The sequence below is a fragment of the Eptatretus burgeri genome, chromosome 1 (genome assembly GCF_056783735.1).
Source record: "Eptatretus burgeri isolate ZD-2024b chromosome 1, Ebu_testis_v1, whole genome shotgun sequence".
NCBI classification, from domain to species: Eukaryota; Metazoa; Chordata; class Myxini; order Myxiniformes; family Myxinidae; genus Eptatretus; species Eptatretus burgeri.
The window spans coordinates 106,375,212-106,389,354 of record NC_140961.1 but is presented as its reverse complement, the minus strand read 5'-3'; the positions used below and the strand labels follow the sequence as shown (position 1 = coordinate 106,389,354).

General features: G+C 43.3%; 1 protein-coding gene across 5 annotated transcripts in view; it reads left to right on the top strand.

Moving 5' to 3' along the window:
* Nucleotides 1-14,143, top strand: part of LOC147035132 (ADP-ribosylation factor GTPase-activating protein 1-like) — a 259,117-nt gene that overhangs the window by 115,533 nt on the left and 129,441 nt on the right. For all 5 annotated transcript variants that reach the window (XR_015061436.1, XM_085894000.1, XM_085893994.1 and 2 more), the window contains one exon: nt 7,760-7,872. Coding sequence is in view for 4 of the 5 variants with exons in the window: in XM_085894000.1 (XP_085750126.1) it covers nt 7,760-7,872 (113 nt within the window). In the remaining variant the exon portion in view is untranslated. The remainder of the gene's footprint in view (nt 1-7,759; nt 7,873-14,143) is intronic.

The window sequence follows — 14,143 nt, the reverse complement described above, 5'->3', positions numbered from 1 at the left end:
TGCTTGGACCAATACTTTTAGATGTTTTTAAGTTTGGTTTACAAGATGGTTTGCTACCTTTAAATTGTCGCCGTGCAGTCGTGTACCTTATCCCCAAGAAAGGAGATCTCCAGGTCTTGTAGAATTGGAGGTCGATTTCTCTGCTTTGTGTGGATTATAAAATCTTTTCCAAGGCCCTTTTGTAAATCGTGTGAAGCCTTTTCTTAGCTTTTTTATTCATTTGGATCAATCTTTTTGTATTCCAAACTGGTCTATTCATGATAATATTTTTTTAATTTGGGACTTTTGGGATGTCTGTGCTCTTCAAAAGCAGAATGCTGGCTTGTTTTTACTTGACCAAGAGAAAGCTTTCGACTCTATTAGCCATGAATATGTATTTTACACCTTTAAAACAGTTTGGTTTTGGGGCAACTTTTATATCCCATGTCTCATTGTTGTATAATCATGTTTTTAGCATCATTAAAGTTAATAATAGCCTGTGTGCACCATTGATGGTTGGAAGAGGAGTCCGTCAAGGGTGTCCGTTATCGGGCATTCTCTACTCCCTCTGTATTGAACCCCTCCTAATTCGCCTTCGTGCTAGTCTCCCAGGCTTTCCTGTGATGCCAACTGAAAGGCCAATTGTTATCTCAGCATATGCTGATGATGCGTCTGTGTTGTGGTGCGTAATAGTGATGATGTCACCATGTTATTAAATGACTTGGAAAAGTTATCTTCGGCTTGCACAAGTATAATAAATTAGAGCAAATGTAAAGCTCTAAGGATTGCCCATACCCCGGCTGTTGGTTTGCCTCATCGTCCCTGAAACATGCAGTGGGAGAAGGAAGGCATCCGCTATCTCAGTGTGTACATTGGCACCCCAGCTTTTATGGCTAAGAACTGGTTAAATACAGTTAACAAAATTGATAATAGACTAGAGAAGTGGAGAGGAATATTACTTACCTTGTCGTACAGAGGTCATGCCCACGTGATCAATAACCTGCTGGCTTCCTTGTGGCACAAAATGATTGCCCTGCACCCTCCTGAAGCACTGCTGCTGGCAATCCAGAAACATCTGCTTGATTTTTTTTTTTCTGGGGTGGCAAACATTGGGTCAAGCCTGAAGTCCTTTACCTTCCATTGGCAGATGGTGGCCATGGTCTTATTGACATTCTCAGCTGACTGATGGCCTTTCGAGTCGCCACTGTCCACCGCTTTCTTTTTTCTGCATCACTGCCATGGCGCCCCACTGTTAACCATTTGCTGAAAATGGCTGGCATGCTCGATTTCAATCAGGAACTTTCTCTCATGGACTTGCAACATGTGGACATCTCTCCATTGCCTTTGTTTTACCAAAACCTGTTGCAAGCCTTGCAGCCTCTTGTAGTGCACTGAGATATGGCTCACAACAACATCAACAACTTTCTCGACGAGCCTATCTTCTACAATGCACTTTTTCTGAACATTCCTCGATCACGTGCTTACATACAATGCTTTATAAGCTCCAGTATACGTCTCATACGAGATCTGTGGAACGAGATCAAAACATGGCTCTCAGTCGGGCATTTTGCGACTTCCGTTGGAATGCGCACTTTGAGAACTGTTCCCCAGCTCGTCCAGGAGGTTCTGCATACCTCCAGAAGTTTGGGATTCCATTTTGATACCACCATCGCTGTCCCTGCAATCCATGCCCCCTTCTTCCTGCAGTTGCGTATAACATCACTGACATTAACAGAAACTGTGATCCTGTCTTCCTCTCCACCTCCTCATGTTGCTAAATAGTGCCTGTACCACCTTTGTCTCACCATACGGCATCCTAATGTGTGCAAAGATAGTTTTGGATCCCGGTGGAAGGGGATATTGCCTCCGGGGCCCTCCCTGTGCCCACAATGGGCTGCCAAGTATGTCCCACTGATTGCAAAACGGACTGGTGATATCTCTTCGAGAATTGTACATATGATTTTAGCTACGAATGTTTTACTACATCATTTTTATGTTTTAAATTCTGTTTCGTGCCCCTTTTGTGTTGCCTCTGAAGATGTATATTGTTGCGGAACCGGGGTGGCGGGATTCTCACCCGGTCCTAGGTGCCACCCTCACCACCACCATCGCCGGGGTTTATAACGCCGGCCGGCTCAGCACAGGCCTCGGGTCACGCGCCTTCAATTGCAATACCAACATAATCCTTGTACCTTGCCAGTTGGGGAAATAGAACCCCTGGTTACAGACTGGTTGAGTCAGATGCCGAGCGTTTTCTCCCAGTCTGTAACCATTTTGGTTTTATATGCCAATCGAACGGATCGTTCCTCGACGCGACACAAATTAATCCATAGCGGCAACTTCATACGAATTAACCAGATTTATTTGGGAACATCGGGGATCACAACACAAGCAAAATTCACAACAATGGTTTTATTAACAATCCTCAACCCGTTCTTAACTAGGGAACCACGGTCTACAGGTTTCGAGGGGATCGCTACCGAAATATGCCTTATACAACACGTGCAGACAAAGACAAACAGCATGCATGTAAGACAAGACAGAGTACTTGGTGAGGATTCATGAACGAGAGGAAAGTGTCAAGATGCACGAATGTCGCTCGCAACATGCAATGTCCACGGATTCGAGCTCCCGCTCGAACGTGCCGCGTGGCAAGATGGCGCTTGTTCGTTTGTCACAGACCTCACGACGCGGTCTCCGCGTGCTCTGGCCCCGCACAATGTCGATGGCACAAGTCCGCCAGATCAACGATGGGCCTCAGCCGATCTCTCTCCAGGGTTCAGCATACAAATCCAGGCCTGGCCCATTCACAAGACAAGGCCCAAATCGAGGTCCGAGCTCCACAGGTGGATCGACAATGTGTCGAGTCGTGAGGTGAGTAAGGACGATGGCTCCATGGCCAGACGTAGGCCGAACCTGTCGATCACCGGCTCGATGTGCAGGCATCCTCTCTTACGTTCGCTCGCTTCAAAAACATGAGCACTCTTTTTACGAAGCCTTCGTTCGCTCGCTTCGTTCACTCCTTCGACACACGAGGACGCCTTCCTCTCAGCGACTCCGTTTTCCAAAACTGAGAGCTCCCTTTTTCCTTTCGTTTCTTCCTTTCGTTCCACCAGCACGCCTCTCTCGGCGAAAACCGACAAAAAGCCCCTCCCCTTCGCGTCACTTCCTCCCTCAAGCCACACCCTCTCTCCAGGCCGCACCCCCTCAGCTGACTGGGAGGGGCCTATCCCAGGATGAGGGAGGAATAAGAGGAGTTCTTGTTTCACCACCACTGTACGAACATAAAAACAGTCTCTTACACCTCCCGACACATATAACATCCCTTTTACCACACAACCTTGCTGTCCATGCATTTAATGGGGAAACTGAGCTAATCCTATATTTAGTAGTCCAATAAGGGCCATTTCCATAACAATATCATGCCTATGTTGACTGTGCAAGACTGATCCCACTTTTTACCTTTTTATCACAATTGTGCTGTCACATGAAAATTGTATTTTCTTTACGTACTTTTATTTTTGGATTTCCGTTAAATTCCAAAAGTCATGTTGAATCTGCTCTCGCCAATTATATAATATCTTAAGGGAAATTAGCAATCTATAAAACAGGGAAAGCTAAACTTCTTGCAAACCCTGATGCTAATTACAATGGTTTTACTATTTTTAAGGCCCTTGCCATGACCAAATTACATGCAGAATTTTATTTTCACCAAAATGTTAATAATCTTGAAATGTTAAAGCAGAAATGATGTCACAGGAATGCTTTGTGTAAAGTAGACCACAATGATCTTATCATTTCATTTTAGCTGTGTACCTGACCTTTTTATTATGTCTTGTATTGTATGTTAATGTGTAACTGTTTTTTCTAAGTTTGTATAAATAAAGGAATACAAAAGTCTCTCTCTCTCTCTCTCTCTCTCTCTCTCTCTCTCTCTCTCTCTCTCTCTCTCTCTCTCTCTCTCTCTCTCTTCTCTCTCTCTCTCTCTCTCTCTCTCTCTCTCTCTCTCTCTCTCTCTCTCTCTCTCTCTCTCTCTCTCTCTCTCTCTCTCTCTCTCTCTCTCTCTCTCTCTCTCTCTCTCTCTCTCTCTCTCTCTCTCTCTCTCTCTCTCTCTCTCTCTCTCTCTCTCTCTCTCTCTCTCTCTCTCTCTCTCTCTCTCTCTCTCTCTCTCTCTCTCTCTCTCTCTCTCTCTCTCTCTCTCTCTCTCACACACACACACACACACACACACACACACACACACACACACACACACACACACACACACACACACACACACACACACACACACACACACACACACACACACACACACACACACACACACACACACACACACACACACACACACACACACACACACACACACACACACACACACACACACACACACACACACACACACACACACACACACACACACACACACACACACACACACACACACACACACACACACACACACACACACACACACACACACACACACACACACACCCTCACCTCATCCATTTATTGTGGATTATTTGAATATTTTTTTTTCCCATGACGTGGAGCACACCAGACTCGTCAATGTTTGAAGTGAGCATGTCATGGTGTTTTTGGGCAGTGATTGAAAGTTTAGGCAAAAAGCTACTTCTTCACTTACCCCATTCCACCCAATATTTAAATGTAGGAAAGTCTGGGTTACTATCCTCAAGACCTCACCCACTATCCACCTCCCCTCCACCACCACATTTTCCTGCCTCACTGCAGACTTTTTATGAAAAAAAACAAAACCTTATTTTTCAAAATCAGAAACACGGTTGTGAAGTTCAAATAAATTGCTGAAACAACATGATTGATAAGAAACTTCTCTGCTGAAATCTGAATCAAACACATTAAACATATGAGAAGTGCTGCATGTGATGCAATTCGTGCCATAATTTATCAGAACAGCATTCATTAAAATATGGTCAACATATTACAGAAGTTTTCAATTTCCCTTATCCATCTCGTATTCCGGGTTGTTGCATATTATAAACCAATTAACAATGTCCGCCTCATCAAATGTTCCAAACAAGAAATCCAAGACTTTGTCATCTATTTTCTGTAATGCCCTCTGTTTTCACAGGCCTTGTTGCCTCTCTGGAAAAGCAATTGCTATTTTCATCCCTAATCACCATTACCATGACTTTCATTCAGCCAACCTCGAATTTCAACCTGGTGTGTCAGTCTAATCATGCAGACATCCCTGAGTTACTGTCGAATATTTCTTTGCAATGACCTTCTCTTGTTTTACGTCATGCATAATCACCGATAATTCTGCCTATAATTTTTCACCGATGACAGACTCTGATATCGTTCAACACAACTTATCTATTTCTGCTAAGTGGGAATTCAAACTATTTCCATGCCGCCCCAGCCATATCACCGAAACTACAACTTTATTTTATGCAGGAGGGAAGCTTTGTGTTGGCTTAATGGTTAAGGTCGCTGTCTTAACATCTAGGACTTGAGTTTGAGCCCCTGTTAAATAACATCTTGTTTGTTGACCCAGCCTGTCATCCTTCCAAGGTCGGCAAAAGTGAGTACCAGCTTACTGGAAATAGGGGGAACTGCATTAGCGGCACAGCCGTGCTCCCAGCAATGATGCAACCAGCAGCTGAAGGCTGCATGAAAAACAATAATAATGCGGGAGAACCAACCATACAAAATCTCCGAGCATTATAACTCAGTGTTCACGAGATGCATTAAGTTTGATGTGATATGTTTCCTCATCATGCCCAGATGTAGTAGTCTGACTTTACACTCCTAAAACTCCCTACTTGCCAGGTATTTCTGAGTTACCCAGCAGTTGTCTAGAATCCAGCAGCATGCCCTTATGATAAATGGCTATTCTGCTATATGTTTCTACAATTAATCACACAGCTGTTTACTCTCTCTTCTCGATCAGCCAATTAAACTCCTCCTTTCATATTGTTTGTAGCAAATATATGTTGACATTTATATTACATTATTATTTTACAGGTAACCCATGGCACAATTAACAACAGAGGAGCTTTTCTTCATTCTCGCGAAGAATCTAGGGAAGAAATCACTGCTTGCAGTGCAGATGTGCGTTCAGAAGACAATTCCTTCGACGTAATGTGCCAACCTCGAATATTATATATGTTGTACAGTTTCATTGTAGTGAGAGACGGGCTCTGAAGAGCATAATGCAGAACACCCTGGATATCCGAGGATTATTCCAACTCCAGAGACTGTAAATAGAATTAGCAAAGTGATTGCGTGTAGCCATAGAAAATCAACAAGGGACATTTCACATGAAGTTGAGGTTGGTGTCTCAAAGCAGTGTCATTTGAGTGTTAACGTCTGATCTGAAGGTTTTCTCTCAGAAAATTCAATTGATGCAGCAGTTAACCTCAGATGATGAGTGTCGATGTTATGACGTTTGCATGCGATTCAGTAGGATTATTGATCAAGCAGGAATCAGTCGTTTTCAGTGATGATTGTCATGTTTACTTGAACGGGATGATAAACAATTCTATCCAGGTTCTTCCTGATGACTTTATTTTCACTTTGCTGATTTGGTTCCTTCTAATAACTGCAATGCAGTACCCTGTTTGGTCTTTCATTTGATGATGCTAAACAAACAGAATTGTTGATTTTGGGGCATGTACAAACCTGCCCACTTTATCGAATGACCTCTGCACTCCCCAAAAATAATGATTATGGTGCGGTCCCAGTAGTCATCAGATTTACGGTCCATACTTTTTTGAAGATCAGGATACTGAGGAAGGGTTGGCTGTGAATGTGGGAAATTACATGCACATGTTGAACACATTTTTCTGGAGTAATATGAGAAAAGTTCCAAGTGCTTGGTTTCAACAGGATGGATCAATTGCACATACAGCTCGTTTGTCCATGCAGTAGCTCAACAATCACCTTCCTGGCAGATTATTTTCTGACCAACCTGGATTTCCTTATCCTCCAAGATCTCCTGACCTCTCACCTTTTAGATTTTTTTTTTGTTGTCTGGATTTGTTTAGGAAAATGTTTTTAAAGGGAACCTGATGAACATTCCTGAACTCAAAGATGCTGTAACCTGGTTTATTTTCAGTCTCATGTGAAAGACTTCAGGCTGTAGTCAGGAACTTTTTTTTGTATGCATAGTCGAGGCTCCTGAAAAAGCTAGAATTAGTGCACTGAACAATCAGGACACAACAGGACAAAGGAACAGTTGAGAGAGGGGGGAAACACCAATGGAAGAGTTGAAGGCCACGATAGAGGCAGACTTGGACAAACAAAGTGTGTGGGGAGGAATGGGAGACATGAGAGGATGCATGGAGTGGAAAAGATGGACACTGAAGGAAAGCATTTGGAGGGAAAACTTGAAATTTGGATGGAGGAGGGATTGGGATGGAAAGGTGGGGGGGGGGGTACATAATGGATGATGAAGGTTGTAGTCAAGTTTCATCAGAATTGTGTGTGTCATTTCTCAGAAGAAAGCAAATACCAATTTATGGGAAGCAACTCCCCCCCTCCCCTCCCGGTAAACACCCTCCGTAGACCACCTGATTTTGTTTTATGCTGTGAACAAACTTTGGTATGTCATAGGTGTTGAAGGTTGTGGTGAAGTTTCATCAGAATTGCATGTGCAGTTTCCAAGAAGAAAGCAAATACCTATTTTGGGGGTGAACTCCCATGGACCCCTTTTGGGCCTGATTGTTTTTTTGGTTTTGTTTTTACGACATGAACAAACTTTGGTACATTTGCAGTGATTAACTTTGTGTTACAGTTTCATGGAAATCGTATGTGTATTTTCAAAGAAGTTGGAGTATTTGTGGATGGACAGACAGACAGACGGACGGACAACGTTCCATCCCACAAGCTCTTGAAACTACGTTCCAGGTGAGCTCAAAACTAATTATAATTTTTGAGGTTTAACGTCAAAAGGTCAACATATGCCAAATTTATAAAATCGTTAATTTTCATCTGATTTACTTCGAATTTGAATAGGGTTTGCGTATCTTGTCACTGAATTCAACCACCAATTCTTTTTGAGGTCAACATTGGCCAAAAGGTCAACATAGGTCAACAACTTGGTTGGAATTTCTAAAATCCTCAATTTTCATCTGATTGACTTGAAATTTGAAGAGGATTTGCCTATTTGGTCATTGAATTCAACCAACTATTATTTTTAAGGTGTAATTTTTTTAAGGGATTTTGCTAGTTTCATGCTCTGCACGAGATCTTTCTTGCTTGTTACCCTCGCCGAAGGAGAGGGTATTTCATTTGGGTCCATTTGTTTGTCTGTCTGTCTGTTTGTTTGTCCATGCAGAACTTTCGTGTTTTTCTTCACAACTGCTTATTGGATTGAGACAATTTTCACCAAAGGAGCAACTACTCATGTAGAGTATTTTATTGATAATTATGACACTGTAGGTGACGTGATGTAGCAGCGATGTTGGAAAAATGTTGGACCTCTGTACCTCTGCACCAAGGAAAAAATTGAAACTTGGCACGTGGCAAGTACTCAAAGGGAATGTATGATGTTTTTTTAATGATGTCATAGGTGCCTTCGTTTTGACCTCATATTGTTTTGGGGATTTTAGGGATAACTTCCGGTTCAGGGATCGGTGCAGGAGGATGACTGGGTGGCGAGCTCTCCTTCCAGTCCCTTTAAAGCTAAGTTTCCAGTCCTAAAGCGTTTTACGTATTTTGTTATCGAGATCGAGATGTTATCGAAAGCATGCAATGGGAGCGGGCAGTGGCGACGGTGCAACGGGGGTGGGTAGTGGCGACAGTGCAATGGGGGCGGGCAGTGGCGACGGTGCAACGGGGGCGGGTAGTGGCGACAGTGCAATGGTGGCAGGCAGTGGCGATGGTACAATGGTGGCGGGCAGTGGCGACGGTACAACGGGGGCAGGCAGTGCTGATGATGCAATGGGAGCAGGCAGTGGCGACGGTGCATCGGGGGCGGGCAGTGGCGATGGTGCAACGGGGGTGGGCAGTGGCGATGGTGCAACGGGGGCGGGCAGTGGCGATGGTGCAACGGGGGCGGGCAGTGGTGAAGATGCAATGGTGGCGGGCAGTGGCGATGGTGCAACGGTGGCTGGTAGTGGCGACAGTGCAATGGTGGTGGGCAGTGGCGACGGTACAACGGGGGTAGGCAGTGGCGACGGTGCAGCGGGGGCGGGCAGTGGCGACGGTACAACGGGGGCATGCTGTGGCGAGGTGCAATGGTGGCTTGCCATGGCGGAGGTGCAACGGGGGCGGGCAGTGGCGACGGTGCAACGGGGCCGGCAGTGGCGACGGTGCAACGGGGGCGGGCAGTGGCGACGGTGCAACGAGAGCGGGTGGTCGCGGAGTTATAGAGGGTGCGGGCAGTGGCAGAGGTGCAGCGGGTGCGGGCAGTGGCAGAGGTGCAGTGGGTGTGGGCATTGGCAGAAGTGCAGCGGGTGCGGGCATTGGTGGAGGTACAGCGGGTGTGAGCAGTGGTGGAGGTGCGGTGGGTGCACGCAGTGGCGGAGGTGCCAAAATAGAAATTGGTGGACATGAGGTAAGGGAGATAGTTTTTGTGGGTGATGAGAATTAAATATGTAGATTCTTCATTCTGCAGGAAGCATCGTACACATAGAATTCTGTACAGTTTTGAAGGAATGAGAGTTAGGGACATTGAAGGAAGGGTAAACAATATTGCATCAGGTCATGGCTGGAAGAAGTGATTGTGGTACACCTCAGTGTGATTGATGGAGGGAACGTTTACTCAGAGGTTTTGAAAAATAGATACAGGATTTTGGGTTAGCGGCTGAAAGCAAAGGGTTGTGAGGTCATGTTTTCTGGGATTCTTCCAAGATTAGGAAAGAATATAGAAATTATGAGCAGAGCAATGGAAATCAACCAGTGGTTGTAAAATGGTGTCGGGAGGAAGGATTTACATTTAAGAAGCAGTGGGGATCATTTAGGGGACAAAGGGAGTGTTTCTGAAATGATGGCTGTGTATGAACCAGAAAGGGGGAGGGGGCAGCAAAGTTTGCAGTGGGAATTGAGGAAGGAATTCACGCTTTTTTAGGTCAGCGGAGGGTGGCGAAGCTATTAAGGAAGGAATGGATGATGTAATTGTAATGAGTAAGGCTAGCCAGGTAAATAGAATTTCAGGGAGGGAAAAGTTAAATATATTCTCTTCCAATGCTATAAGTTTAAATAATACGATGGAAGAGCTTGAATCCAAAGTAGATAGCGAGTAGTACGATATAGTTGCAGTGAGCGAGACATAGTCCTGGCTCTGGGGGGGTTTTCGTTTACATCTCCCTTGTACAGCAAACCTTTGTATTTTCCTGTTCTATATATTGAGACCCTCAGAAAAAGTTTGGGTAACACCTCCAGATTAAGTGCATTTTCCCTGTACAGCCCACGTGATTATGCCTTGATGCCAATGGACCAAAAAGGCAAAAGTCAGGTTTCATGGAATAACTCAGAAGTAGACAGCATTAGATTCAAATGTTACATTTATTTATCATGTTTGAACATAGCTAACATTTCTGCATGGTTGAATACAATAAACCTGATTTTTATGCAAAAAATGCCTTATTTAGTGTATTTTTTCTCCAAAAATCACTTTCAGTTTGAAAGTTGCTCAAACTTCGATCATCTCTCATACACCCAATTTTGTAGTTAGAGTAACCATAATTGGCCAAACGTTTCGTTATTAATTATATTTATCACTCCATGATTCATATTCATGCTTTCCGTCGGCATATAGTGACAGTAGGGTCAAATGTAAACAGAAGTCACCTCTACCCCAAAAAGCTGCTTTAACCAAATTTGGTCACAGGGTTATAACTTCAAAAATAAGTGTGATAAGTTGATTTTGGTGTCTATGCATAGGTTTTTGATACCAAAGAATTCATTGGCACCATTATTAGCCTCATTGGAGTGGACCCAATTTTCATAATTTCAAAATGGCCACCAAACAGTTCTGGTGAAGACAGTAGAGGGACATGCTAAATTTCACTAAAAGTTCAGTTTATCCTTGTGTCTGAATCTCAGCAAGGAGCACAATGAATATTGCCTTTCTAAATTTAATCTCGTGAAATATGGCATATGCACAGATTAAGCTGTGACGGATAATACGTGACCTGCGCAGAAAGCCAACAGAGTCAGTCATGGCAGAGGAAAGGCTTGCTGCAATTACCAACTTTCATCACTGAGTTCGATATTCTTTATCAAGCCATGGGATTTTTGCAAGTGCTGGGGGATGTCTTCATGTATTGACAGAAATTGATACATTTGGCATTAGCAGTTCTACAAGGGCAAGTTGAGGCACACTTCGTGCATGAACAGACAACCATCCAATGGGATTCAAGGGTTTTCCATGATGTCTCAGGTATCAACTGTTCTTTGTCGTGCTCATAGCCACAATCCTCTGGCATCAGTGACATCGCATTTTCTGGATCATGATGAATCTCCAAAGTATGCATGATGGTGTACCCATTGTAAAAACCACGCTTGATATGTGGCAGGAGTCCCTGGCTGGTTGGAGGTAGGTTGTGATGAGAACTCCCTTTCATGTGGTGGAAGGCCTCGGCCCGCAAATCAGAAAAGTTCTTGGAATCACTGCTTGATTTTAGCACTTTGACCAAGTAACATTATGCATTCTTGATAATTGACGGGGAAAGGGTTGGCAGTGTCCCAAATTGGTGCAGCAACTTCTCTGGTTCAGCTTTCAAAGTGGCCTTCTTAGTCCAAACTTTTCTGGTGATATCACTTCCCGTAAGGCTGTGTACAGCAGGTAGGACTGCATAAAGGTGACATCTGATACACTCGAACAAGGTATGAAGGGGCACATACTGTGTGCTATCTCCAACTCCAGCTTGTACCCACAGCTCCTCTACGTTATATTGGAGAAAGACAGGCATGTGGTGAAGCAGGGCAACAATTATGTCAGTATCATTGGAGATGACAACACACACTTTGTATCCTTCCTTGATTGAGACCAGAACATGAAGGAGTATGTGAAGATCAGCTTCTTCAAATGTGGATTGAAGGTGTGCTTGTGCATTCTGGCCGCCTTTGTGAATTTTAATACATTGCCAATCTTCTTCCTCTCTGGTCACCTGTCCAACTACAGTAGGATACTGATGAGTGTGAGGAATATTTGAACGAAGATGGTTGTAGATAAGTTTTTCAAGGAGAAGTTTGTTATTGTTGGAATGCCAGAAAGTTTTCATATCTTTTGGCAGTGGTGTTGATGGCTCAACTGCACTGTATTCAATGGGTACAGTCTCAGTATGCCTCTTCCTTTCACTGTCCTTCACAGAGGGATCATCAGAATACATATCAAACACATAATCGCATCACCCAAACTGACGATATATGTCCGTATATGACATGAAATCAGACAGAAGGTCATTGAACATGGGTCCGGTAACATTAATCTTTCGAATGGTAGCCATGATGTCCACGACAAATGAAACATTGCTTTGATGACTATGGCTGTAGTCTTCCGATTTGAGGTGGGTCTCTAACTCTTTGATCAACAGGCTCTTTTCTGGTTTCGTCATCATCCCTTCATCATCAAACAACACGGGGGATGGTACAGCATCATATTTTAACAGGTCCTTCGTTGTGAATCCACGCTCCCGAGCAATTTCAATATTTCTCTCTGCAATATTCCTCTCCTTCACTGTCTTCTTGATTGTCTTATCTGGCTTTTTTTTAATGGTTTTCAAGTTTGCATGGTGAATGGTGTCACTGATTCATGTAGTTTTCTCAAGAAACCTCTCTTTCCTGAATGTCAGGTACTTTTGTTTTCCTTTTGTGAAGGCATTAAGCATGTAATTTCTGATGTCTTCGGAAATGACTTACTTTGTCACAAAGTTTTGCAGTGTTGGGGAAGGGTCTAGAGACAAAGGAGACTCTTTCTCCTCGATGAATCTCATTATTTCTTGAATATGTGACTCCATGTGGTCCGTTGTGGCTTGGGATGATTCATGGTGGCTGTAAGTCTCATGCATCCTCTCCATCACATCTGTGTTTTGGCAATGTAGGTTCTTCACTGCCATAATTTCATGGTAAATTAAGTCCCACTTAATTTACTAACACCTTGTATAAACCCAATCTGCTAACAGTGTCAAAAGCTTTTGTGATAACCACGAAAGCAAGGTAAAGTGGTGTGTTCTGTTCCCCACACTACTCTTGAAACTTACAGAGGGATAAGATCCTGTCACTAATTTAGATCCACAACTTGATGTCCACATGAATGGCCGGACCCAGGGTTTCCCAGCAGAAGATTGCCCAGAGCATCACACTCCTTCCACCGGCTTGTCGTCTTCCCACAGTGCATCCTGGTGCCATCACTTCCCCAGGTAAATGGAGCACACGTACACGGCCATCCAAGTGATTTAAAAGAAAACGGGACTCATCGGACCAGGTGACCTTCTTTCACTGCTCCAAGGTCCATTTCCTAGGTTATAAATACAAATCCAATGAGAATCGTTTCCATTATGATCTTCCAAATTCATAATAATATTCTTTGTCTATTTAGACAACTTTGTAAATTCATCTCTCACACAAATAACCATATTATCAATTTTTAATTTCTTACAATATTTGGCAAGTTCTACATTTGATGTTGTATTCTTTCCAAATTCTTTAAACCACTCATCAATGCTCATTTATTTATGAGAAAGATATAATCCATTAACCTTTATCGTTAATTTTACACCTGCTTGTGCGAGAGAAGAAAACATATCTCCAACTCACAATCTCACTTTATCAGGCAGACTTTCAAGTTATTTGGCAAAATCTACAATTACACCACTTTTACTAATCTGTTTCTCCAACTCTTTGTTATGTGTTTCCAACGCTTTTTGAGGCCGGAGTTGAGCCTTCCTTTTGTTGGCAGTTTTCACCAATGCTGAAATACCACCCGTCAATGCTCCAGCCACACTTAAACCAGAAAATAAAGGAATTATAAATGGGAGAAATCCTCCACTCGTCTCTCTTATGGAATATTTCTTCAACATTGGTTTTGACATTTTAATTTTAAGTGAGCCAGTACCGTTCAAGATTTTCACCTGTTCTCTTGTGAGCAAAACATCAATTCTTACTGCTCCTGTTCTCTTAATTTTTTTTAACGTTAATCATACAAGGCTTTTGATTTTGAACACAACGTGAT